The 24,999-nt window shown below is 60.7% G+C and overlaps 4 protein-coding genes across 8 annotated transcripts in view; 2 read left to right on the top strand and 2 right to left on the bottom strand.

The window, feature by feature from the left end:
* Positions 1-4,109, top strand: part of FAM222A (family with sequence similarity 222 member A) — a 28,389-nt gene extending 24,280 nt beyond the window's left edge. For 3 of the 4 annotated variants that reach the window (XM_072024347.1, XM_072024348.1, XM_072024349.1), the window contains exon 3: positions 774-3,182. In XM_072024347.1, coding sequence (XP_071880448.1) covers positions 774-1,990 — 1,217 coding nt within the window. In that variant the 3' untranslated portion in view covers positions 1,991-3,182. Of the gene's footprint in view, positions 1-773 lie in introns of all 4 variants that reach the window. The other variant, XM_038187592.2, reaches the window with a different exon arrangement.
* Positions 4,110-7,648: 3,539 nt separating this feature from the next.
* TRPV4 (transient receptor potential cation channel subfamily V member 4) lies at positions 7,649-15,531 on the bottom strand. Of its 2 annotated transcripts, XM_038187545.2 has the most exons (16): positions 15,465-15,531; positions 12,702-13,117; positions 11,692-11,864; positions 11,399-11,551; positions 11,012-11,152; positions 10,625-10,923; positions 10,203-10,382; positions 9,965-10,123; positions 9,796-9,888; positions 9,553-9,626; positions 9,296-9,461; positions 9,152-9,218; positions 8,643-8,959; positions 8,377-8,504; positions 8,085-8,206; positions 7,649-7,965 (listed from the first exon to the last, which is right to left on the bottom strand). In XM_038187545.2, exons 2-16 carry the CDS (start codon positions 13,040-13,042, stop codon positions 7,823-7,825), a joined length of 2,556 nt encoding a protein of 851 aa, XP_038043473.2. In that variant the 5' UTR covers positions 13,043-13,117; positions 15,465-15,531; the 3' UTR covers positions 7,649-7,822. The 2 variants fall into 2 exon arrangements, with proteins under 2 accessions (XP_038043473.2, XP_071880699.1); XM_072024598.1 differs by lacking the exons at positions 9,796-9,888; positions 15,465-15,531 and having other exon boundaries at positions 12,702-15,397.
* Positions 15,532-15,632: 101 nt separating this feature from the next.
* Positions 15,633-18,865, bottom strand: GLTP (glycolipid transfer protein). Its single transcript, XM_038187557.2, has 5 exons — positions 18,687-18,865; positions 17,873-17,934; positions 17,125-17,258; positions 16,680-16,830; positions 15,633-16,377 (listed from the first exon to the last, which is right to left on the bottom strand). Exons 1-5 carry the CDS (start codon positions 18,787-18,789, stop codon positions 16,195-16,197), a joined length of 633 nt encoding a protein of 210 aa, XP_038043485.1. The 5' UTR covers positions 18,790-18,865; the 3' UTR covers positions 15,633-16,194.
* A 184-nt stretch (positions 18,866-19,049) lies between these two features.
* Positions 19,050-24,557, top strand: TCHP (trichoplein keratin filament binding). Its single transcript, XM_038187556.2, has 12 exons — positions 19,050-19,300; positions 19,421-19,598; positions 19,698-19,754; positions 20,219-20,287; positions 20,591-20,764; positions 21,241-21,353; positions 21,660-21,726; positions 21,996-22,168; positions 22,618-22,699; positions 22,907-23,092; positions 23,438-23,581; positions 24,179-24,557. Exons 1-12 carry the CDS (start codon positions 19,122-19,124, stop codon positions 24,209-24,211), a joined length of 1,455 nt encoding a protein of 484 aa, XP_038043484.2. The 5' UTR covers positions 19,050-19,121; the 3' UTR covers positions 24,212-24,557.
* The last annotated feature ends 442 nt before the right edge of the window (positions 24,558-24,999 follow it).

The raw sequence follows: 24,999 nt of genomic DNA, 5'->3' as shown, positions 1-24,999 counted from the left end.
TTTAGGAAGGATGGGGAGCCAGCGGCACCCCCCCCTGCGCGCATGTGCCGGCCTGGATGTGCATGCGCACGTGTGTGTGGAGATTTTAAACACCTAATTTATTCCATCTATTAGATAGATTTTGTAGATTTAATCATTTTCACAGTTGGTGGCTCATTGGATACTCAAGATAAACTCCAAATGAAAGTATAATGGGTACGACAAATGAGTTTTCACACCAGAATGGCAGAAACTTGCTTGGGAAAGAGTTTGAAAGGAACAAAAATATATACATATATAATTTTTTTTTCTGTGGTGGCTTTTGCTGACTACAGTAGGTTACCACAGTTAATTTCACCAGTTTTGTTCATCTGTAAAATTGCATAAAAGTGACATTTTTGTGCTCATTATAGGAACTGCTGATTTATGGCTGGTAAATGCAATGCTTTTCCATTTTTGGTGAGGTTCTCGTAGCAGCGCAAAGCACCCATGAAATTGCTTGTATAATGTAGTTTAAATCCAATCTCGGAGAAAGATTCCCCCGTTGGGTAAAGTGACATTTCCATTCTCCACACCGAGTTTATTTTAGGCCACTTAGAAGTGACTTTATAAGTGAGAGGGGGCAGGTTTGTGCCGTGACCTCGTTTCTACCAAAGGCTGGCGCCGGGAGCCGGGCGGGTGGTGCCGGAGGAGAAAGAGGAGAAGGAGGAGGAGGAGGAGGAGGAGGAGGGGATGAGGCTGAAGGCCAGCCATGGGTCCTGTGGCCGGACTGACACTGCTCTTTGCTCCCACAGGCGAGACGGCGGCACCCATGCATTCCCCGCGCTACCCCAGCCCCGCCGAGCTGGACGCCTATGCACAGAAGGTGGCCAACAGCCCGCTGACCATCAAGATCTTCCCCACCAACATCAGGGTCCCACAGCACAAGCACCTTAACCGAACGGTCAACGGCTACGACACCACGGGGCAGCGCTACAGCCCCTACCCCGTGCACGCCAGCGGCTACCAGGGCCTCCTGGCCATCGTCAAAGCCTCCGGCAAAAGCGTGGTGAAGAACGCGGAGGGGAAGCGGACTAAACTGTCGCCCGCCCAGGCCGGCGTCGCTCCCTACCCAGCCTCAAGCACTTTAGCTCCAGGCCCTTCCTGCGCCGGGCAGCTGAGCTACCACGGCGGCCAGAAGCAGCTGGAGGGCCCTGTGCCCCCCAACGTGACGGTGGCGGCCTCGGCGTTGCCGCTGGCGGGCAGGAGCCTGGCGCTGCCTCCCTCCAACCTGCCCTCCATCCAGAGCATCATTTACCAGCTCAACCAGCAGTGCCAGGCCCAGGGTTCCCAACCCGCCTGCCCGGCCCTGGCGGGCGCCCACCCCAGCCCGGCCAAGCACGGCGCCTTCCCCGCCGTGGCCTCGGCCGGAGCCTACGCCGGCGCCGTGCTGCCGGACTGCCGCAAGGGAGCCGAGCTGGCGCTGGGCTCCAACCCGGCCTTGGCACCCAAGGCTGGTCTCTACCCCGACGGCGTGGACTACCTGCTCTGGCAGCAGAAGCAGCAGCAGCACCTGCGAATGTACAGCGGGGGCGGCAGCGGGGGGGCTCTCAGCAAGTCCCCCGAGGCTTGCGCCGGCGCCTCGCGCCCCTACGGGCCGGCGGCGGCGGCGGGCGAGAAGGTGAGCTCGTCACCCTTGAACTGCATGCACGGCAACTTCTCGGTGGGGCAATACTTCGCGCCGCCCTGGAACAGCGTCCTGGTGACCCCCACCAGCGACTGTTACAACCCCCCCGAGCTGGGACCCGCTCCCCGCGAGCTCGGCGTGCTGCCGGCCGAGGGGCTGCCCAGCAAGAGCCTCTGCAACACCTCCATCCTCAGCAGCAGCCTCCAGTCGCTGGAATATCTCATCAACGACATCCACCCGCCCTGCATCAAGGAGCAGATGCTGGGCAAGGGCTACGAGACCGTGTCTGTGCCAAGGCTCTTGGACCACCAGCACGCTCACATCCGCCTGCCCGTCTACAGATAAGGAGCGGCTGCTGCTCTTCCCAAAGCCAGGGCGACGGCCGGGAGGGCGGCCGGGGGGCCTCCGGCACCGCGAGGCTGCGAGACCGTGGAGGCCAGGGCGGGGTGATGGGGGGGGGACGGGGTTGTGCTACCGAAAGGGGTCCCGGCGCCCCGCAGATACTGGCATTTAACCGGGGGTCGTCAAACTTGGATGCACCCGAAACCCGCTGGAAGCCAAGGATGAAGGAATGCTTGTCTATATAGCTCAGAAATCATTTTATTTCCACGAATGTGAACAGGGAATCGCTACGAGTTGCTGCTATCCAGGGAGAGGAGGCTCCGCTCTGGGCACGGGCGTGCGCGCGGCGGCCCCGGGGGCTGCGCCGCAGGCAGGGTCCCCGCCCGCGAGCGCCCGCGCTCACCTTTAGTTGAAGTCCATAACTTGCACTGCTTTGATTAAAGCTAATAACTGGGGACAGTCTGGAGGCTATTTAAGAAAAACACTTGAAAACTTGAACAGATTTTTTTTTTTTTCTTTTTTTTTTTTAGTTGCCCAGAGCGTGCGTCTCGTGGTGGCTGCGGCACCGCCTGCCCCGCCACGGGGTGAGCAGGGGCTGGGGTCACCCAGAAAAAGTCCCACAGGGCGGCCGAGCCCACGGGACCACGCCTAAGTCTCAGATTTCCAAGGTTTGGGGTTTTTTTTTGCTTTTTTTTTTTTTTTTTTAACTGTCAATGATACCCTTGTTCCGTTTTAGAGGCAGGCAAGGAGATGTAGGATCACATCCAGTAACGCATCTCGCCACCGCGCTGGGGTGGGATTGCAGACTTCCTTTTCTTTTCTTTTTTTTTTTTTTTTTAAAGCAGTTCAAAACCACTCATTCTGGTCCGTTATTCAGTCTGTGTAATTATGTGTTTAATAGATTTATTCATTTAAAAAGGCTCCGCATCACAAAATACAAAGTGTTTTGATGTTTAAAGGAAAAGGAAACAATACCCCGACGGAACCCAAGGTGATTGTGCTCAGAAAAGAGGTACTGTATCCCTGAAAGGCCTGTTCAAGCACTAAGTGCATTTACAAATCTCTGAGAATGTTTTTTTTTATACTAAAATTGACCATTATATTCTACTGTGAGAAGTGCTGTCTGCACTATATTGTTTTAAAAATGAGAGAAAACAAACGAAAAAAAAAAAAAAAAAAAAAAAAAAACAACCACAAAACCTGCAAGCTGTGTGTCCGGATGTTGTTTTTCCCAAAGTAAAACCAGGATGTCACTGGACGTGTGCTCTGGATTTTGTTTGCTTGCTGTGGCCTCCCCGCTGCCACCCCAGCCGGGGCGCGGGGACACCAGGACACCTCTGCCCACCCCGGCTCCGCTCCTGGCCTGGCTTCGCCCTGGAGATTTTTAGGGCATGGAGGAACACCTATAAATATCCTCCTAACCACGCTGATCCATTAATCCTGCCCCGGTGCCAGGCGAGGCACACGCACGTGTGCGGGGCCGCCCCGGTGCCGCGGGATTAGGGGCTGCGGCCCCGAGTGCACCGCGCGGGCAGCGGGGGTGGGCGCTGGGACACGGGGACTGGGCGTTTGTCCCCCAGCCACTGGGTGATTCAGGCGTGGCACCGGTGGCATCTCACCCCATTTGGGGTTTTCAGGTTCCCGTCCCAAGCAAAGAGCCGGTGGCACGAGGATAATAGTGTTACGTCCTAAACCATGCGCCGTGCCGGCGCAGCCCCCGCGGTGCCATATGGCGCGCTGTGATCCTGCTCCGGGGACGGCCGGGGGCTTTAGAGCTGGGACAAGAGGGCAGCCACGGCCAGGAGAGCCTGGTGTCACTTTGTCACCTTTGGACCGTGGCTCCCCGCGGCACAGAGGGGACCGTGCCGTGCCCTGAGCTGTTCTGTGCCGTGCCAGGACGCTCAGCACCACTTCTTGTAGGATCAAGGACGGAGCCGTCACCGTCCCCGCAGCCACCCAAAGGCCACCACGGCCCCATCCACTTTGTTCCCTCTTGCCATAAGGGCAGGGTCCGTGTTCCTGCCGGTATTTATGGCTTGCCAGGAGGGGACCGCTCTGTCACCGGCAGCGTGACAGCCAATCAAGGGAACAAAGAGGAATTGGGACAAAAGGAATTTTTCACAGAGGTTAATGTCACTTGGGGGGGGGGGTAAGGGAGGAGGAGGGAGTGCCATTGCCTGCTTTGAGCATTAAAATCAGAGCATCTGGCAGAAAACGTTTGCTCAGATCTTTGTCATTAAAAAGCTGCCGCGTTCAAAGGAACGTGAGGCTGAAGCACGTGGGTGCGGGAAGCAGCAAAGGTGGGGTCCCGCTGGGCCCGGCACGGTGCGGGCTGGCGGTGCCAAAGGGACAGCTGGCCAGGGGGACACTTTTCCTCCTGCCAGGCTGGGAGCAAGCAGCAGCATCCCCACGCAGCAGGGACACCTGCCAGAGATGGATGGGGAACCAGGACTGCCCGGCGGGGACTTGCAGACCTCGTGGCCACGCTCTGTTTTCCATTCCCAAGCGGAAATCTCATTCCCAGCATCACCACCCGGCGCTGAAACCAGGCTGGGGCTGTGGTAGCCGGGACTGGGCCCTTCACCTGCCCCTGCAAAGGGGCTTAAATGGGAGCGGGGCAGAGCTCAGGAGGGCAGAGCGGGGTGCGGGGCTCCCCCGTGCACGCACACCCCCCTCACACCCACCCACCCCCGTGTACGTGCCTACAGGTGGCCTCCCTGGGGGCTTGGGGCCCCAGCAGAAACTTCTCTGCTTGCAGTTTCCCCACGAGGGGGGATTCGTTAGCAATCCCGCTATCATATTTACCACCTCGCTATAAATCAGGGCGAGCGGCTGGGAGCGATGGCTCGATTCATCTTGCGGGTCTCGAAGTCATTACATTTCATTAGGAGGTGCTCCGGGTTTTTATTATTTAGCAGTTCCATTCGCCCCTCGGATAGATCCGTCACCGGAGGAGGATTTCACTCTACACGGGAAGATTTCAAATGTGTAATGCAAAATAAATGTGTCCCTCGTTAGCAGCCGCCCACCTCCATCAAGCCCTCACCCTGCGGAGCTGGATGGGAGCAGGCACCCGAAACAGGGGGGGAAACAAATGGGGATGGGGCAGGGGCTCACCGAGATGCGTCTCAGCACCCCTGGGTAAAGCCACCTCCACCACAGCACCCTCACACCCCGGTGGGGAGGACGATGCCCTTTCTGATCCGCCAAAATCTTCCTATTAAAATAATAATGCTCATTTTTAAGGCAGGCGCACGCGAGGCTGATATTAAACTTTGCAGCCGCCTTGGCTGGTTGAGAGTGAGGAGAAGAGACAGGCGATATAAATTGCACGGCTGCAAAAGGACTTAAAAAAACCCATCTCTCATTTTGATTGATATTAGCTTCACAAATTAAGCTTTAGATTTATCTAAAAATAAATTTGCTTCCGCGCTCCGCATTCTGGATGACAAGTGCCTTTCTCTTCCCTTTGTTGGGTTTGTCAGCGGCGGCACGGCGCTGAGCAGCGGCAGGCGGGGGGCCAGGGGGTGGCCGTGCCCGAGCAGACCTGGGGGGGTCAAAGGGGTGAAATAACCCAGAGGGGCCGCAGGGCAGGGCAGGGTGGGAAAGGGGCAAACGCACGCCCCGAGGCCACCCTGCAGCCCCCAGAGACACCCTGTGGTGTTGACACCCTGGGGTGTCACCGCGGTGGCCGCGGGGTCCCCGTCACCACCCGGCCATCGCAGGGCGCATCTCGAAGGCGCAGGGGGCCTGGGGGAAGCAGCATCCCCAGCCATGTAAAAGCCATCACAGGCACATCCCTGCACCTTCAGGATTTGGGAATTTGCACGGTGGGGAAAAATTTATTTCCAGTGGCACTGGAAAATCCCGTGCCTGTCCCCAAGGTGGGGTGGGGGCACGCCGGGTGCCCACGCTGCCCGGCCAGGCCCGGTGTGCCCGATGGGGATGTGCCACCAGGCGTGGGGAAAGCAAAGTTTATCATTTTCAAATAACGTCTCACATGAAAGATGGAGCCGGCTCAGCGCCTCATTTGATTATGCAGCGTGAGCCGAGAGCTGAAACCTCAGCCTCTCCTAAGTAGTGATAATGAAACTTATTCATTCCCTCACCCTGGGGAAATACTTAAACCACAATATGAGAGATATATGTAAATCACATTTAAACGGAGACAGTGCAGTTAAAGCTAACGGCGAGTAATCAAGTCGGAAGATGAAGTGCCCCCTTCTCTGCTCTAGCATTTGCTCGGCGAGCCGGGCTGCTCCCATGGCCCCACGACACCCAGCCCAAAGGGGTCCCACCACAAAAACCCCTCCTGTTGCAGGGCACGGGGTGATGCAGGGGGTCGTGGCGAGGGGCAGGAGCACGGGAGGAGCCCCCCAGGTAATAACACCCGGTGGGACGATGGGGTGAAGGCTGGTAGGTGTAGCACTGCTGCCCGCTGGCCTCAGCAGCAGGTGGGCAGGGGGTGCGCGGTGCCCCCCCGGCCTTTATTTAATTTGCTAACTGGTTCTGAACAAGGTAAGAGGGGTCTTGGGTCCTGCAGCCCACCTCCAACCGCCTCCCACCGCCTCCAGCAGCTTGGGCAGCACCCAAGGGGGCTTCAGACCCCTCCAGACTTCTTTTTTTGGGGAGCCTCGGCCCCGCGCCTGCCGCTCCCCAACCCCGCACCTCGGAGACTTGGGCAGGGGCCGGGGCTCGGCACCCAGGGGTGGGCTTGGGGGGACCGTGGGGGCTCGGAGCCGGCATTGCGCGGTGTGTGCTGCCCCCCCGCGGGACCGGGCTGCAGCCGCCAGCAGCCTGCACAGGGGCTGGGCACGAGGACCTTGCACGAGGACCTTGCACAAGGTCTTTGCACAAGCGCCGTGCGCCACAGCCGTGCGCCACAGAGCTGTGCTCTGCAGGCTCGTGGGCAGAAGAACCGAGGCGAGGAGGACACCACCAGGCACCACAGCCCACTGCAACCCCAGCCCTGGACGTCCTGGTGGGCACACGCTGCCCTGTGCCGTGCCCCGTGGGCATTTCCCAGCTCTGCGCAGCACAGGGCTCTGCTCCTGCCCCGGGCAGCTCTGTCTGTCTGTCTGTCTGTCTGTCTGCCAAGGGCTGTGAGCCCAGGGGGCTGTGCCAACACCCACCCACGGCACGTGGAAATCTCGCTTGGACACCTCCAGCCCCCCGAGGGCTGCGTTTTGGCAGCGGTGAGCCAAGCTGACGGTGCGTTAGTGCCACGCAGGGAGAGGTACGGGGCAGGGGCAGGCTCCTGCGTGCTCCTGGGCCAGCCCTGGCAGAGCAGCTGGCACGGCACGGCACGGCGTGTTGTGGCATGGCACAGCCTCACGTGGCACGGCACGCATGGTGTGGGAGGCAAACAGCTCCTGCCCCCCTCCCCAACAGCCTCCTGCAGCGACGTCCTCCCAGCCGACACCACTCCATGACACGAGGACACGGCCCCTGCAGGTCACTCTTTATTACTAAATAAATAGTCGTATAAATCTTGTGCAAAAACGTGTGGCAAAAGCCCTTGGCCGTGCTGCGAGGGGGGGGCTGTGCTCCCAGCACCCTGCCCACGGCAGAGGCCCCCAGCACGGCGCAGCCGACGGCCCCAGCGCAGGGAAGCAAAGCGGCGGCACCGGAGCTCGTCGGGGTGAGCTGGAGACCCCCGGCACCCCCGGGGCCATCCGGGACCCCCGTTGGGATGGATCCCACCGGGACGGCGGCTGCTGGAGGGACGGAGGCTGCACGAATCCCTGAGGAACGGACGCACCGGGGAGCACACGTGGGAGCCGTGGTTCTGCGGGCCGTGCCGGGGCAGAGTCCGTCGGCTCCGGCACCGCGGTGCTAGAGCGGGGAGCTGGGGCCCTGCCCGTGCCGCCGCTCCCGTGCCTCTCCTGTCCCCAGTGTCCCCAGCGGCACCACCACCTCCTCCGGCGGGCAGCTCTTGTTGAGCTCCACCACGCGCGGCACCACCGTCGACCAGCGGTCTGCGGGATCGGGGTTCATCAGAGCTGGGCACCCCGCAGCTCTCCCTGCACCCATCTGCTCCTGGGGCTCAGCAGAGGGACGAGCAGAGCCCCGAGGGATGTCCCCAGCCCACGCTCACCTCTGCGCAGCCGGCCCACGGTGTGGGAGAAGCCGTAGTACTGGTACGTGTCGCTCTTGCCGGGGTCCTCGCTGATGATGCCCAGGTTCTGGTTCCAGTGGGACCAGTTCACCTCATCCACCCTGCGGGGAAGGGCAGAGCCCAGCGGCTGCGTGGGTTTGCTGGAGCCAGGCAGCAGCTCCTGCACCCTTGTCCCTGTGCCATCCCAACACCCCTGACACCACCCGGCCCCAGCTGAGCACAAACCACCCTGCTCTAACGAGGCTTAATGAGGAGCCAATAACGCCCTTACCTGAAGCACCAGCGGCGGTCGGGCGTCCCGTCGGTGCCCTTCCCCACGGTCACCATCTCCCCGGAGCGGAAAGCTCGCCGCAGGAAGACGGGGAAGGAGCGCTCGATGTCCAGGATGGTGGTGGCCCACTGCCGGGGACACCAGGGACCCCTCAGCCACCTGGGGATGGAGGCACTGGGGTCCCCCGCCCAGACGGTGCCGTTTTGGTGGTCCCCAGCACGGGGACCCCGTGGAGCCCCCCTGCTCGGCAGCTCCCACAGACACACCTGCAGCTTCCAGATGTGCTTGCTCTCCTTGGACACTTGCCCCACCGTCTCCCCCATGAGGGCGATGAGCATGTTGAGGAGCAGCACGAAGGTGAGGATGATGTAGGTGACGAGCAGGATGATGAAGACGCCGGGGTACTTGGCGCTCTCGAGCATCTCCAGGTCGCCCATGCCGATGGTGAGCTTGAAGAGGTCGAGCAGGAAGGTGCTGAAGGTTTGGCTGTCCCGGCACGAGGGGTAGGTGGGCACCGTGCAGTTGGACTGCTCCTCGCCGCAGGACTCGCTGCTGGGACACGGGTTCAGGAGGGACACCAGAGCTGGGGAGGAGGGACAGGGACAGAGAGTCCGCGGGGGCAGCAGCAAGGACGGGGCCGCAGCAGGCTCCACGCTGCTCCGGGCTCACCAAGCCCTCCCCTCTGTGCCGCAGGAGGTGCTGGAGGCTGCTCCCGCAGGCAGGTGGGATGGAGCAGGGATCCTTCAGTGCCTCACCCCACCAGCCCCACACCTACCTGATGCGTAACCGATCATGAAGAGCAAATAGACCAGGAGGAAGCGGAAAAGGTCCTTGAAGAGGATCTGCAAGTGATGGAGATGGGGATGAGCCGAGCTGGCCTGCAACCCCCAGGAAGGAGAAGACCCCAGCTCCACCTGACCTTCTGTATCATGATGCTGTAGGTCCCCGTCAGCTTGAGCCCTCGGGTGAAGTAGAGCGCGTTCATCCAGCCCAGGACCAGCGCGAAGACCATGACGGCCAGGTAGGCCTCCACGCCTCCCAGGTACAGCCCCGCCGTCACGATCACCAGCACCGAGTAGATGAAGCTGGAGAAGAGGACGGCCACTACCAGCCACTGTCCCCAGCAAACCTGGGGATACCCCGGCTCTGAGAGGCCCCGCGGGTGTCCCCACTTACTAGAGCAGCTGGAAGGAGCCGTCGATGAAGAACGAATTCACGCCGGGGCACTTCTTCATGAACAGGTCTTTGATCTGGGGAGAGAGGAAAGGTTGGAGAGGGGCCGGGGGCAGCCTGCAGGGTCCTGGTGTCAGGAGGGCATCGCAGCAGGGGCTGGTGCCAGGGGACACGGGGCTGTCACCCTCCTCGTACGGCACCCACGAGGGCTGGGCCACCCCGTTCCCCCCTCCTCACGGCACTGACGTTTGTGAAGAAGAAGAGGATGCCGGTGAGAAGGGTGATGATCTCCCCGGCCAGGCGCAGGTAGTCGATGGTGGTGGTGTAGGGGTAGGGGGGCTGCAGGGAAAGGACACGTCAGTGGCATAGCCCAGAGCCCCCCCCTGCTCTGCCCCACGTCCCCCCGGGGACTCACGGGGCCTTCCATGGGGCGGTAGTAGGCGATGAGGGTGAAGATGACCATGGCGCAGAGGTAGGAGACCACGCTGATGTAGAAGGAGACGGCCCCAAACTTGCGCCACTTGTCGCGCAGCAGCTCGTTGATGGGCTCCACGGCCAGCATCTCGTGGCGGTTCTGGGGGGGGGGACACAGATCAGAATAGAACCATCCTCGGCCCCCCAGCTCCCCCCGGCCCCTCTGGACCCCCACGCACCTCGATCTTGCTGTTGTAGACGAGGATCTCCAGCACCGACACCTCCTCCCCGCAGGTGTCCAGCGAGGAGAGGTCGTAGAGGGAGGAGTAGACGGGGCCGTAGGCCCAGTCCTTGAATTTCCGCGAGAGGTGCCGGGCGTCCTCGTCCGTGATCTCCCGACGGATGATGTGCTGGAAGATCTGCGGGGGGCGCCTGGCCCATGGGTCTGCCCCCTCCCACCCCATCCGCGGCATCTCCCCGGGGCAGGGCCGCAGCCCCCCAGGGTGAGCGAGGGGCAAGGGCGGGGATGTGAGGAGGGCCTGGGGTTAATTAGGGAACGGACGGGGTTGCAAGGAGGGGTTAATTAGCCAGGTTAATCGCCCGCACATGCAGGTTTCTCAAAGCACGTGCAGAGGGCGGCGGCGCGGCGGGGTCACCGTACCCCGATCTTGCCGGTCTTGGCGGCCATCATGAGGGGCGAGAGGCCGTCGTTGTTGAGCAGGGCCTCGAGGTTGGTGTCGGGGAAGAGCTTGGCGCACTTGACGAGGAGCAGGTCGTACATCTTGGTGACGAACTTGGTGTTCTCGCGGGTGTTGTCGGCGATGGCCACCAGGGCGTGCAGCACGGTGTTGCCGCGGGAGTCCTGGCGCCGCAGGTCGGCCTGCTTGTGCCCGTTCTCCGTCAGGTAGTGCACGATGTGGGGCTGGTTGGTGCAGGCGGCCAGCGAGAGGGGCAGCTCTCCTGCGGGGACAGCACGCGGTGGGCTCCCCATTACAGGGACAGCCCCAAGAACCCGGCCCCGGTGCCGCCAGCCCCCTCCCCAGCTCACCGAAGTAGAAGTAGCCGCCCTCATCCTTGGGCTGGAAGAAGCGGCCGCGGGCCTGGGCGTGCACGTCAGCTCCCTTCTCCACCAGCAGCTCCACGTAGTGCTTGCAGCGGCGCTCGATGGCGATGTGCAGGGCTGTCTGACCTGTGCCGTGGGCGCCCGTCACCGTGGCCTCACCCCGAGACCCCCCATGGACCCCCAGCCTCTTTGGAGACCCCCCGCTCCAGTTGCTGAACCTCCCCAGGGTCTTCCATCCTCCTCCACAAGGTCCCCACTGCTCCAGTCCCCAAACCTCCCTGGGGTCCCTCAGCCTCCCCATAGCCCCCGTAGGCCCAGCCAGGGCCCCCCATAGTCCCCCTAGACCCAGCCACGTCCCCCATGCCCCCCTACCCCGGTAGTAGACATCTCGGAAGGGCGAGTTGATGAACTCCCGCATGTTGCCCGTCTTTTCGGCGATGTCGAGGAGGACGGGGATGGTGTCGTTCTTGCCCCCGCTCAGGTTGAGCAGCGCCTTGGGCAGGCAGGTCTTCCCCGTCGAGGGCTCTGGGAGCAGGGGATGCTGTGGGGGCTGCCCCAGACCCCGACCAAACCCCCGGCTCCTCTTGGTGCCAGGGCCAGGCAGCGCTGTCCCCACAGGGACACAGGAACCGCCGGTGGCACCCCCAGCACCCTGAGGTGCTCACCTCGAAACTCCTCGTCCGTCAGGCGCTTCTTGTGGGTGAGCAGGAAGGAGAGGAGCCCGTCCAGGCCGGCCGGGGACCCTCGGGAGACGATGTCGAAGAGGATGGGTCTGTTGAAGACCTTGAGGACAGGGGGTGGGTCAGGAGCCGGCCCCTTGGTGCCCGGCGCTGTCTTCCTGCAACAGAAGCAGCAGGACTGAGCACCGCAGCTGCTTCCCTGCTCCGTGTCCCCATTTCCCCACTCCGTGTCCCCATTTCCCCGCTCCGTGCCTCAGTTTCCCACCCGCACACTGAGCTCAGAGCTGCGGGGATGGGCATGGGAGCAGCATGGGAACAGTGGGGGGCTCCAGTGGGGGTCTGGTGGGGGCTCTGCCCACCCTAAATCATAGGCTCCAGCAACCGGAGCTGAGCCAGGGATGTCGGTGGCAGCAGGGGACACTCAGCCAGCTCCAGGAACCTGTGGGAGGAGGGACGGCGGCTGCCCCACTTGGGGTCTCCGGGCCTGGGGAGCTCCCCCTCGGGCCCTGCTCACAGCCCAGGGCCTCGAGGTGCCGGTGGGGCAGGCAGGGTGCGGCACCCAGGTGCCCAGCACAGACGGGCATTGTGTGCCCGGCTGCAGGCGGCCGCCCCGGCTCCGGTTTCCTGACGCAGGCCGAGGGCGGAGGCCCCTCCTGAAAAGCCCTTTCATGCCAGGGGAGCCAGACGTCCCGCACCGGCAGGGAGCGGCTGCAGCACAGAGCCCTCTTTCACGGCGCAGGCAGGAGGGGAAGGGGGGCCACGGTCCCGGCCCCATAGCAGCGTGGGGCTGCAGCCCACGGCACGGCACCAGGCACCCCCACCATGCACCTGGCACCCCGAGTTCCCTGCCCAAAGCACCCCTAAATGCCCCCCTAGGAGCCCTGGGGTCCCATCCCCGACCCCAGCCCCCTTGCACCCCCATACCCACACCAGGGTGCCCCCCGCTCCCCACCAGCAGGGGTGTCCCCAGGGTGCTCGGGGGTCCCCGTACTCACTCCACAACCCTCCTGCGCCAGCGCTTGTTCTCGCTGGGGTGGTGGCGGTAGGTGCCGTAGTCGAAGAGGGAATCCATGGGGGCCTTTTTGGGAGCGGGGACCACGGAGGACTCGTAGATGGTGGCCTCCAGCAGCTCCATGGGTTTCGGGGCACCTTTCCGGAAGGCCCCGTGGAATTTCATGCGCAGGTTTTGCTTTCCGTCCCCAGCACCTGGGGGGGTCCGGGATGCCTCGGCGGGGGACGGGGTGTCCTCGAACAGGTTGGCCAGCGAGGAGAGAGGGAAGGAGTCGTCCCCCGGGGCGTCCCCCCCGGCGTCGCGGGGCTCCTCGCTGTCTGCCATGCTCCCCTTTCAGCAGGACCTCTGCTCGCTGCCTGGGTGGCCGCGCTCCTCGGTCCTTCGGCGAGAGCAGGAGACCTGGCAGAGGGAAGCCCGGAGTCATTCCCAAAAAACTTCCCCTCCCGCCCCATCCTCTCCCACGGGCACCGTGCCCTGGGCGAGCCGCTGCCAGATCCCACGGCAGGAGCAGCATCCCACCCCGACCCCAGCAGCGTTTGGGGCCAGCGGGACCCCCGGCAGCCCCCAGCCCACCTACCCACCCGCGGGGACCCCCTCGCGTCCACGCAGCCCCCACTGGCTCCGGCGCTGCCGGCTTCAAAGCGCAGCTGCCTGGAGCCCGGCCCCGCTGCGGTCAGCTTGGGTGCAGCCCAGGCTGGGGCACAGAGCGAGCCCTGTGCGTGCTGCCCGGCCCCGGGGAGCCCCCAGGATGGGGCTGAGGGGAGCCACAGGGGGTCAGGAGCGGGGCCCCCACACCTCACCGCCCGGCTGTGGTGCCACACAAACCGGGGCTGTGACCTGGACCCCAGCACGGCGGGGGGGACGCAGCCTGGGGGTGCTGGTGGAGGGAGCGAGCGGTGTTTGGGGTGAGGAGTTTTGGGGTGGGTTTTGGTTGTGCGGAGGGAAAGGAGGCTGGCAGAAAGCCCTGCTACGGGCACGGCCACACACCTGCCTGCTTGCTGATAAACACCCCCGGGGCTCCCCAGCAGCCCCGCTTTCCATGCAAACACACCACAAAATGCAGAAATGCTCGGCCCTAGTTCAGTTTCTGCCTCCCAGGAGCGCGCTCAGCCCCCGCTCTCAGCCCCAGGGTTCAGAGACAGAAAAAGCAGCCGGGGAAGGTATAATTTGCTGCTGGGCTGCAGCTCTGTACGACAAGCCATAATGGCAGGCTTGGCCCTCCCGGAGATCGCTGCTGGATAACGCGCTTCTAATTAGGCAGCGTGTCGCCACCCGCGGCGGCCGCGTCCCCACGCGGGCAGGGGATGGGGGCTGCAAATGGCCCCAAAAACTGCAGCAGCACGGGGAGGGGGGACATGGACAACATCCCCATCACCCCACAGCCCCAGATCCCGCGGGAGGCAGCAGCAGGGACACAGCCCCCGGAGATGTGGGGTTTGTGATGGGACCCGTGCGATTTCTCCTCCTTTCCTTCCTTGCTCTGGCTGCAAGAAATTCCACGTGCACCTGCCAAAGCCGCCGTGACCCCGGCTCTCGCACACCCGAGCAGGGAAATTCACAGCAAACCCAACCCCTCCGGCACGGGGACGGAGCACCCAAGCCACCCCTCTCCGCTGTGCTGTGCAATCCCAGCCCAAACCACAGGAAAAGCACAGCTTTGAGAGAAAAGCGGCGAGGGCAAAACCCAAATATAGCTCGGGCTGCCAAACCCAGCCAGAGGCCAGGGCAGAGCCGGGGGACGCCAGCGCTGCAAGGAGGGGCACGAAATAACAATGACCCACGGGGATTTTACTATCGGGATGTAATTTTGCTCCCTGGTGGGGCACGGGGGGGTGCAGATAGGGGTTGGTGGGGGCTTCCCGGTGGGCAGCACCCCTGCTGCAGCTGGGGGAGCAGAAGCAAAGCCAGGGGAAGGAGGGATGTGAAAGCTCCCGGTGCTGGGTGCCCTTACGGGGGGCTCCCCGAGGACATCAGGCCCGGAGTGACCCCGGGCAGCAGGCGAATGGAAATCAGCTTCCTGCGGGGATCACGCCTCTCCCCGGGGATTTGAATTGGTTTTCATTTGGCTTAACCCATGGCAACAAAAAAATCAAGGAGCGAGGCCGGCGCGTCCCATCCCACGGCCATCGGCTGGGGACGACCCCGCTGAGGTCACGGGTTGGGGGACGAGTGGCACCGGGGTCACGGCAGGGCTGGAGGCAGGGGGACAAGAGGCAGAAGCGGGTGACGGAGCGGCTGCCATCACGTGCTGGGGAGGAAGCTTTGCTTGGGAAGTGACGGTCTCACAACCGGCCCTACAAACGCAGGCACTCCCCTGGGCCCCGCCGCTGCCAGGAAAGGTGTTGTCAATCGGCTTTTCTTTGCCTTGTTGACTTATTTGGCTTTTTTTTTTTTATTATTTTTAATTTTTTCAGCCTTCCTCACCCCACGGAGCAAATGACTCAACCCCTGGCACTGCGCGATGTGCCTGCCGGGCACGGCCCCGCCGCTCGCATCCAACACAAACCCTCGCACCCGCACCCAGGTGCGCGCTCAGCACCGGCACCGAGCCCCCCCCGGGACCCCCCAAACACCATCCCCGAGCCCCTCACCCAGCCACCAGCCGGGCTGCGGAGCCTCTGTGCGGGTGGGTTTGGAGCCCGCAGCATCCCGAGCCCCCCACCCCACGGCACCCCCAGCCCCCTGCCCGCTACCCCCAGCCCCCAGCCCCGCTCCCCGGTCCCCAGCCCCGTCCCCATCCCGGTACCGCCCGTCCCGTCCCGCGCCGCTCCCGCAGCCGCCTCCGGCTCTGTCCCGGTCCCTCCCGGCCCGTCCCGGTCCCTCCCGGCCCCGCTGCCGTGGGCGGGCGCCCCGGGACCCGCCCGCAGCCAGACCCGCCCCCGGGCCGGCCCCAAAACAGCCTCCCAAACCCAGGTTAGCGAAGATTTAGGAGATTTATTGAGTTCTTGCTGCCGACGGGCATCACCACGCCAAGGCACCCAGAGCTCCGAAACACCGCCTGGAGGGGGCTGCAGCCCCCGGTGGGGGTCTCGCTCTCGTGCCACTGCCCATGGGGCTGGGGGGCACCCAGGGATGTCACCGGCTCCTCCGCAATGGGCACTGCCAGCATCATACATACGGGGTGCTGTGCCCTGGGTGCTGTGCCCTGGGTGCTGCGAGGTCCAAGAGCAGCCCAGGCGAGGAGGCAGAGGTGCAGACCAGGAGGCAGAGGCGCACGGAGAGCGAGGGCAGAGCCAAAATCGCATCATTGGGACGCTGCCGCCGGCCGCGCGTCGTTCCTCTCGCTCGCCCTGCACGAGGACCTTGCGCTCGTTTGGCTTCTTTAGTACAAAAGCTGGGGAAATCCTGAGCCGAGCCAGGGTACCCCTGGTTTATTGCCAGATTCTCGATAGAAAATGAATTAATTTGTTTAGAAACCAGGCTAGCAGAATCAGAGGCGGCCGGCAGCCGGGAGCAGCCCCCGGCCCGTGCCAGCGTCAGGCTTTGTAGCTGAGCTCGGCGTTCATCGCCGCGTACATCTCGTAGATGGCATCCAGGATGGGGCTGACCCTGGAGACGAACTGATGGATCTTCTCGATGCTCTCCTCCTCCTTGACGTCTTTGCCCTTCTCTAAAGCCTTCAGCAGATCCGACTTGTACGGCAGCGCGTAGACCGAGCCCTGCGGGACGGAGGGAAGGGGTGAGGGCACACGGAGTCCTGCCCCGGCCGCGGGGACACCACCCTAATGAGCCCCCCGAGCCCCCCAGCCCATGGCAGCCCCTCGCTGGGATGTGCCCGGGACGATTCCCCCAGCAGCAGCCTCCCACCAGCACCAGTGGGGGCTCCCTGGAAATAATCCCTAAAATAAATCAAGGGGCTGCACATCCGCAGCTGCCGCCTTATCTCTCCTAAAGCACCGAGCTGCTCGGGGTGAGCGTCAGGGATTTGGGCTCCAGGCAGGGCAGCTGTGGTCCCGCTCACCATGAAGAGCTTCTGCAGCATCCAGCCGTGGTATTTCTTCAGCGAGACCTCGTAAGCCTTCAGGGCGTTCACCCGGATGAGGTTGGGGTGCTCCTCGTCCCGCTCGCCGTCGGAGATGCTCTGCAGCAGCACCAGCATGAACTTCAGGCCCCTGCGAGGACAGCGGGGCTGACGGGGGGGGTTTGGGAACTGCCACGTGGGGTGACAGCCCCCGGCATCCCCATGGGGGCACCCAGACCCCCAAAACCCCATAACCTTGGAGTGGGGCACGGAGCCCAGCGGGGATTTATAGGAACGCAAACACCGCCTTGCAGGGGATGGGAGGGCATCAGCAAAGCTCCCGATGGGGTCAGAACCAGCAGCACTCCCTAAAACCCAGCCCGGGGAGCAGCCGGAGCCATGGGGCTGGTTTTGGGGGAAAGGCACCGCCGGCGCCCTGAGTCACCTCTTCAACCACATCAGCGCCAGCGTGGCGCCCGTCTTGGGCCAGGCCGAGCCGTGCAGCTCCTTCTCCACCTGTAGGATGTCCTGCAGCGTCTGGAACTTGGCGGGGTCGGAGTCGTAAACAGCCCGGATCTTCTGCGGGATGGGGGGGAAAAGGAGAGAAATGGGGGTGGCTGCTGGGGGCTGCGGGGCTGGGGTGGTGCAAACGGGGCACCCGCAGCAAGTGCTGGGGATGCTGCGGCAGCGGGGGAGCCCGAGAGCTTCTATGGGGTGATGAAGGGCCCCAAGGGGATGAAGGGTCCCAAGGGGATGAAGGGTCCCAAGGGGGATGAAGGGTCCCAGGGGTTAAAGGGTCCTAGTGGACAAAGAGCCCCAAAGGGATGAAGGACCCCAAGGAGATGAAGGGTCCTAGGGGATGAAGGTTCCCGAGGGGGATGAAGAGTCCCAGGGGTTAAAGGGTCCTGGGGGAAGAAGGGTCCTGGGGGGATGAAGGGCCCCAAGGGACGAAGAGCCCCAAGGGGATGAAGGGTCCCAGGGGATGAAGGGTCCTAGGGGACAAAGAGCCCCAAGGGGATGAAGAACCCCAAGGGGATGAAGGGTCCCAGGGGATGAAGGGTCCCAGGGGATGAAGGGTCCTAGGGGATGAAGAGCCCCAGGGGGATGAAGGACCCCAAGGAGATGAAGGGTCCTATGGGATGAAGGGTCCCAGGGGATGAAGGACCCCCGCCCGCAGCCCCCCGTGCCCCTACCTTGATGTTTCCAGCCAGGTCAGCCTTGACAGGCGAGTACACGATGGGCGTCCCGAGGCAGTCTGCGGGGACACGGGGAGGGGACGGCGGTCACCGGGGCCGTACCGGGGGCACCCCGAGATCCTTCCCGGTGCCCGGGGGGCTCTGCCCACCCCGAGGGCCCTCGGTGGTGCCCGGCCGTCCCCAGCCACGGGCGGGCACAAAGCGGGGCATTGTGCTGCTGCTCCTGCTGCTGCTGCTCCGCCTCGGCCCGGCCCCGCCGCCCTCGGTCGGTGCCACCCCCGCGACGCCCCCGCCCGGAGCCGTTCCCCAACGGGGCTGCTCGGCGGGTCGGGCGGGTCGGGCGGGACGGGACGGGACGGGACGGGACGGGAAGGCGCCGACCCACGCCCGGCACTGATGCAACGCCGCCGGGGGCTGCTACCGGGGGACCGGGGGGGGGCAGAACCGGGGGGGGCAGTACCGAGGGGGGCAGTACCGGGAGGGAAGAACCGGGGGGGGGCAGAACCGGGGGAGCAGAACCGGGGGGGGCACTACTCGGGGGGTAGTACTGGGGGAGCAGTACCGGGGGGGCAGAACCGAGGGGTAGTACCGGGGGGGCAATACCGGGGGGGCAGTACCGGGAGGTGGGGGCAGTACCGGGGGGAGGTAGTACCGGGACCCAGCAGCACCCCCGTGGGAACCGGGGCGGACCCAGGCGCCCTCTGCCCGGCGGCGGCAGCGTCCCGGGGCGGTTCCTGCCCCGGTTCCTGCCCCTGTTCCCGTCCCGGTTCCCGTCCCGGTGCCCGTCCCGGTGCCGGTTCCCGTCCCTTACCGAAGAAGGGCGGCAGGTGCGCCACGGCCTCGAGGAAGGGCAGCGTCTCCACCCGCCCGTCGGGGGGCAGCGGCCGGAACTCGTGCTCCAGCAGCAGCGCCATGGCCCGGCCCGGCCGGCACCCAAAGCCCCGCCCACCCCCGGGAAACCACGCCCACCGCCCCCAAAGCCCCGCCCACCGCCCCCGGAGCCCCGCCCACTGCAAGGCAAACCCTATTCACCGCCCCGGGAAGCCCCGCCCACCTCCCGACACGCCCCGCCCACATCACTCATAGCCCCGCCCACCGCCCCTCACGCCCCGCCCACCTCCCCGCCCACCAATCAGCGCCGTGAGAAGGCGGTGCCCGCACACCCCGCCCCTCCCTCCCCGCGAAGCCCCGTGCCCTCGGTGCTTTTTGACCCTCGGCGGCACCCGTAGCTGCTCCCCGCGTTGCCATGGCAACGGCCGCGGCCCGGCGGCGGGCGATGTGGCTGCGGGAGGCCCGGGCCCGTGCGGCGGAGCGGGAGGCGCGGGGCCGGCAGCAATGGGAGCGGGCCCAACGCTGCTTCGTACGGGCCCAGCTCTACAGCTCCAGGCAGGCTCGGTGGAGCGAGCCGCGGGCCCTCCCGGCCAGGTGCGAGCGGGGCAGGGCCGGGTGAGGCCTGGTGGGGCCTGGCAGGGCCTGGCCGGGCGGGCCCGGTGCCGCTCGGTGCCCCCCCCCGTCCCCTCCCTGACGCCCTCCGTGTCCCGGCAGCTCGCAGGAGGCCCGGCGGGAGGAGCTGGAGCGGCGGCGGGAGCGGCTGAGGCGGCTGCTGGCCGAGGAGAGCGAGGAGCTGGCGGCCGAGCTGAGGGAGCTGAGGCGGGAGCCCGGCGAGGCGCTGCGGGAGCGGAGCGGGGCGCTGCGGGCAGCCCGGGAGCGGCGGGGCCGGGAGGTGAGGGCCGGGCAGGGCAGGGCAGGGCCGAGGGGGGGGGGACAGGGCCGGGCAGGGCCGCCCAGCAGCCGTCCCTCCTCCCCGTGTCGTCCCCCGCAGGTCGCCGAGCGGCTGCTGTACGAGCACTGGAGGCAGAACAGCGCCGAGCTGCGGGAGGTGAGGCCGCTCCTCTGCGTGTCCCGTGCTGGTTTCGCCCCGTTTTAACGGGAAGCGCCTCGAGTGTCTGCTGGTGGCTCTCAGCACGAGTCACAGCGCAGGGATAGCCCCGAGAGCTGGCGAGTGGGAGGCAAGGAAGGGAAATGGCCCGAGGGTCAGCTGCCGGAGGGTCAGCAATCCGGCCTGGCACCGAGAGCGGATTTTCAGGGTCTGTACAAAGCCTTGGTGCTTTCCAGAGCTGTGCATGCCCTGTCTGCAGTGCTTCCCTGTTCGTTGTTCTGCTGCCATGCTGCTGCAGCAGCCACAGCTCCGGTTTCAGTCTCGCTGTAGCATTTCCCAGGACGCTGAGCTCGGGACCCGTGGGCACCGAGGACACCCGGAGCTCTGCAGGGGCTGGGCCAGGTGCTCCAGGGTCCCTCCGGGTGCTGCTGGCACTGCTGGCGATGCCACCTCTCTGTCTGCAGGTGGAGTCGGAGCTGCACAGGAGGCACGTTGTGGAGGCGTGGGGTGATCAGCTAAAGCAAAAAAAGCAGGTATGCTGCGGGGTTTCTGGTCACTGGTGCTCAGGGCGGGCTCCTGGAGCACCTGAGCTGGCAGGCAGGTTGTGGGAGGAGTAGGATTTGGCCGTTTGTTGTTCTCCTAGCATTCATAGCTAAACTTCATGAATTTGATACTGCAATATGCAAATCCTGGATATGGCAGTGTAGTGATTTCAATATGAAAGCATAATAAAGGCCTTCAAATACGGGTTTCAGCAGTAATAATAATAAAATAAAGCTTTATAAGGTAATCTGCTCATATTTGTAACCACCTGTGCTTTGTTTTGGCTCAATAAGCAAGAAGCAACTGAACGAGAAGAGAGAAAGCGCTACGAAAACAAGTATGAAATTGCACGAAGGGAAGCTCTGGAGAGAATGAGACAAGAGGAAGAGAAGCGTCGGCTGGAAGAGAAGAAGCAAGCAGAGATATTGTTGCAGCAGATAGAAGAACTGAAACTACAGGAGACAGAGGTAACCTTTAGTCTCTTTTCATCTGAGAAGGAAGTTCATGGTTTTACTTAGAAATAGAGCAGCACTGACCCGACCTCTTACCCCCAGGTTTCTTCTGGATTAAACCTGGAACAAACTAGCTGTGGCTATTGTTCTGTCAGTAAAGCAGACCTCTCCTGTGAACACTGGCATATTAACTGAACTCTCGTAGACTTCATTTGCTCCTCGTGAAATGTGAGCACTTGTAAACTTGTAGAAACTTCTGAGTGTGCTATGCTAGGTTCAGGTCAGAGGCCTTGGCAGCTGAAGCTCCTCACCCTGTCTCTTGTGCTGTGAGCCAGTAAGACACAGAAAATGAATGTGGAATATTTACCACAATGATGGTTTTGCTTGCAAAGCAAAGACTATGGGACAAACTCAAATGTTTTCTCTGGGATGTCCTAGCTCTCTGAAGTACTCTCTCTTAGTGTTTTTTTTTCCCTTTTCACATATATTAGGCAACAAAGCTGAAAAAAGAGCAAGAGAATTTATTAAAGCAACGGTGGGAGCTGGAAAACTTAGAAGAAGAAAGGAAACAAATGGAAGAGCACCGGAAGAAGACTGAGCTTGGGTACGGGATCAAACGTAGCTTTCAGCAGGGATGGGTAGAATCCTTTCCTATCTCCATGGCAGTAGGGGCGGCACAAGGAGGTATTTCCAATAGCAGGGGTGGGTTGTAGATGTTTGGGTTTTGTTAGAAGAGCTAATAAGTAAATGCATTGGTGCTGTTACTTCTCGTTCATGTTAGAGGTAGCAGGTACCTCTGTTGCCTGTAAATATTATCATCATAAATGTACCCTCTTGAGTGCTGGTATATAATAAAATAGGGCTTCAGAGTGAGTTTAGATGTTCTTTTTTTTTTTTTCTTCTTCTTCAGCCGCTTTTTGAGGCATCAGTGTAATGCCCAGTTAAAGAGACGAGCCCAGCAGATACAGGAGGAGCTGGTAAGAGGAAATACCCCTTGATTTATACCTTATAGAGACTGTGTGTTGAAGGAACTGTACCCTTTGTGTTTCATTTGTGTCTGCCTCTAATGCCTGCAGGTAAGTAGTTAGGAAACCCCTTCTGGCTTGTGAATGGGGCTGGAACAAAAAGATCATAGAGAATCTGAGCATACCCTCAACACTGTGTCACCAGTAACTTGGTACAGAGTTGTTTTGCACGCAGGATAGAAGGCTGTTGGACAGTTGTTACTCTTTTGGCTTTTCTCAAGGAAACAGACAGACAAATCTTGTTAGCCCTCCTCGAGAAAGAAGATGAGGATCAGCGCCGCCAGTCAGCGAGACGAGAACGGGCTGTCGCAGACGTTGCCTGGATGAAACGTGTCATTGAGGAACAGCTCCAGCTAGAGAAGGAGAGGGAGGCGGAGCTCCAGACTATTTTTAGGTGAGTTTACACACCTCTGCATTTCATCTAAAGCCACCATGTGCTGAATATTCTTGCCTGATTGGCAGGCTCCATTAATGTTTGTTAAATGTGGACATTAGGAAGAGGTGTTTCGCTGGCCTTGCTGTTGTGGAGATGCTGCAGTAGAACTGAGGTCTTCTTTCTTCATTCTGTTCTTGGGGCAGACCTCAGCATCCAAGAAATCCTGCTCCAAGCCAGCGTTTCCTTCACTGTGCTACTGCTTTTCAGTAGCAGGGAGGTCAGAGTGGTTCTCCAGAATAGGCACAGGTGGGGTGGACACGCTAGCGGCATGGGAACAAATGCAAAAAGCAAACTGAGCCCTCCTCTCAAGCACAGGGTAGCTCATCTATGCCCAGGGAGTGTGTGTGTGTATGCAATATTTAACTGTAAGTAGCAAACTTAGAGACAATTCTTCTCCTTGCCTTTAGAGAAGAAGCTAAAAAAGTTTGGGAGAAGAGGGAAGAAGAATGGGAAAGAGAGAAGGTGGCCAGAGATCGCCTGATGAATGAGGTGATGCCTTTCTTTGATTTGGTGTCTCTCTTGGTATGACAAAGCTGTTGTTCCCTCTAGTGGGTTATAGCCTCCAGTACTTGAGGGAGAGATTTTCTGTTGGTCTGACACATTTTCTGATAACTGTTTAACTGTCTACACCAAGATTTCCCCAGTTCTGCTTTTAAGTCTGGCTGCTTTCCTGACTTATCCTCTCACTTCACAAAGGTCCTTGCAGGCAGACAGCGCCAGATCCAAGAGAAGATGGAATTAAACAGACGAGCCCAAGAAGAGTCTGTAAAGTATCGGGAGCAACTGATCAGAGAACTTGAGGAGGCAAAAGAACTGACGAGGCGAGAGAAAGAGCAAGAGAAGGAACTGCAGACGGCTCGCAGACAGGAATTGGAAGCTCAGGTATCGTTTGCTTTTTCAGATGTGTTGTACCCAAATGTTGAAGGTGTTGCTGCAGTGTATTTACACAAATGTTACTTCTGGAAAATGCACAGAAAGGTACTGTTGCAGAGGATTACTGGGATTCTGAGAGTTCGGTTCAGGACATTCCTAGTCCCATGTGGACAGATAAGTGTCCACACAGCCCGTGGTTTTGTCCTGTAACCTGTTGACTGAGCCAGTGCTACTGGTGTGTCTGCTAAACCTTGTTGTGTTAAAACCTTGCTGCAGTCCTGCCTCAAAACGCAGGTTCCTGGCCTTTTCTGTACGTATGTGAGCTGTAACCACCCTCGTCTTTCCTCTGCTCAGGTGACAGAACGCCGCTTGCAAGAGCAAGAGGAGCAGGAGCGGCAGAGGGAGGAGGAGGAGGAGGAGCGCTCCCTCAGGCAGCGCTGCGAGGAGTTGGTGCGGCAAGAAGCCAAGCGCATGGCTGAGCGAGGATACCGCAGCAGGGTGGGTAGCAGCGCCCAGATAAACACCTCCCCATAACACCGAGGCACATCAGGAGGGCTGCCAGCCGTCATGCAAACAGAATTTTCACTGTTTCTAATCTGCACCTTAGTTGCTGCACAGTGCCAGAGTAGACCAGACCTGTTCTGTCCCTTGGTGCTATTTCTAGCAGAGGGCTGCAGCTCTCTCTTAAGAGCTGCTCTTCTTGTTTGCTGATACATTAGGTCTGGATTTTTAAATAATTTGTGAGGTAGATTTATTGCTACTGCCTCATGTTATTCTAAATGTTATCAGCCACATCTTCTGCCATGTTTTGTCTGGTTCTAAAATCTACTTAAGCCACATACCTAGCAGATCATATTTTTCATGAGCGGCTGTGCAAAGTAACTTGTCTTTGTCACTTATTTGACAGTAGCTACAAGAGCCAGAGAAAGCTGAAAGGGAATATACACCTCTGGAGTATCAATTTTTAAACATTACTAATGACTTCTTGAAAGATATTCTACATTCCCCAAGCATGTTATCTGCATGTTAAGTAGCGCATGTGAACAATTCTAGATCCCATGGATTAGTTACTATCTTCTTTGTTTTAACCTTTAGCTCTACGGTTACCCAAAAGCAGCCTGGACCTGAGGATTTTGTCCTTTATATCTGAAGAATGAGCACGAAATGAAGTTGTAGATGATGAAAAGAACATTCTGAAGAATCAGGGAACTCCTGAAGTAACTCCAGTTTCGGAGTAGCCTACAATGACACCAAGATTCAATGCAGCAGAAGTTAGGTTTCTGAACATAGTTAGCTGTGGCCCAGCTGAACCCAAAATCAAACTTCTGCTGATTTCCATAAATTTGGAGGCGTGAGCATACTTGGAGAACTCCGCCCTGAACTGCTTCACTTACTGTGTTCAGGAGATGTATTTTAGTACATGCTACATTGGATCAAAACAGAAAAGGAATTAAACTCACCCTTTCACATTTTAGATCTAAAGAATTTGTGCCTCCTGTGGAACAGGAACCATAAACCTCCAGGTGCTGTTTTCTATTTAAAAGAGAGAAGTAGGATGTGCCTAGAAGTCCCAGCTGTCCTTTAAGGGTTGCTTCGAAACACATTGCAAATCAGAAAGGTAATGTGTGCTGTGGCAGTAATTGTTAACATGGCCAGCTCCTCTCTAGGAGCTGTAGATGGCTTCAATAAACTTTTTTTTACTTGTTTCATAATGAATAATCGTAAGCTGACCATCTGTTAGTTTCTTTACCTGAGCAAATTGCTACAAGCACAGAAGGGGAGGGGTTTTAGTTGATGGCACTTGCTACAGGCAACTGCAGCTTAAAATCAGGCCAAGCACTTCAAGCTGGTGTGGCATGTTGCACTCTGTCCTGTTCTACCTGTCACAGTGTGAGTCCGTGCTACAGGAAGGTTAC

The sequence above is a fragment of the Anas platyrhynchos genome, chromosome 16, assembly GCF_047663525.1.
Source record: "Anas platyrhynchos isolate ZD024472 breed Pekin duck chromosome 16, IASCAAS_PekinDuck_T2T, whole genome shotgun sequence".
Classification (NCBI taxonomy): Eukaryota; Metazoa; Chordata; class Aves; order Anseriformes; family Anatidae; genus Anas; species Anas platyrhynchos.
Note: the sequence above shows the minus strand (reverse complement) of the source record. Positions and strands in the feature narration are given on the sequence as shown.

What these genes read in the sequence shown, in the direction of transcription:
- TRPV4 (XM_038187545.2), bottom strand. Translation starts at nt 13,042, where the DNA reads ATGGCAGACAGCGAGGAGCCCCGCGACGCCGGGGGGGACGCCCCGGGG. An exon ending in TGGCGCAGGAGGGTTGTGGA is followed by an intron (nt 11,865 to 12,701) that starts GTGAGTACGGGG and finishes CTTCTGTTGCAG; the next exon opens with GAAGACAGCGCCGGGCACCA. An exon ending in CCGAGATGTCTACTACCGGG is followed by an intron (nt 11,153 to 11,398) that starts GTAGGGGGGCAT and finishes CCCACGGCACAG; the next exon opens with GTCAGACAGCCCTGCACATC.
- GLTP (XM_038187557.2), bottom strand. Translation starts at nt 18,789, where the DNA reads ATGGCGCTGCTGCTGGAGCACGAGTTCCGGCCGCTGCCCCCCGACGGG. An exon ending in ACCTGGCTGGAAACATCAAG is followed by an intron (nt 17,259 to 17,872) that starts GTAGGGGCACGG and finishes CCCATCCCGCAG; the next exon opens with AAGATCCGGGCTGTTTACGA. An exon ending in TGCTGCAGAAGCTCTTCATG is followed by an intron (nt 16,378 to 16,679) that starts GTGAGCGGGACC and finishes TCCGTCCCGCAG; the next exon opens with GGCTCGGTCTACGCGCTGCC.
- TCHP (XM_038187556.2), top strand. Translation starts at nt 19,122, where the DNA reads ATGGCAACGGCCGCGGCCCGGCGGCGGGCGATGTGGCTGCGGGAGGCC. An exon ending in CCGCGGGCCCTCCCGGCCAG is followed by an intron (nt 19,301 to 19,420) that starts GTGCGAGCGGGG and finishes GTGTCCCGGCAG; the next exon opens with CTCGCAGGAGGCCCGGCGGG. An exon ending in ACAGCGCCGAGCTGCGGGAG is followed by an intron (nt 19,755 to 20,218) that starts GTGAGGCCGCTC and finishes CTCTGTCTGCAG; the next exon opens with GTGGAGTCGGAGCTGCACAG.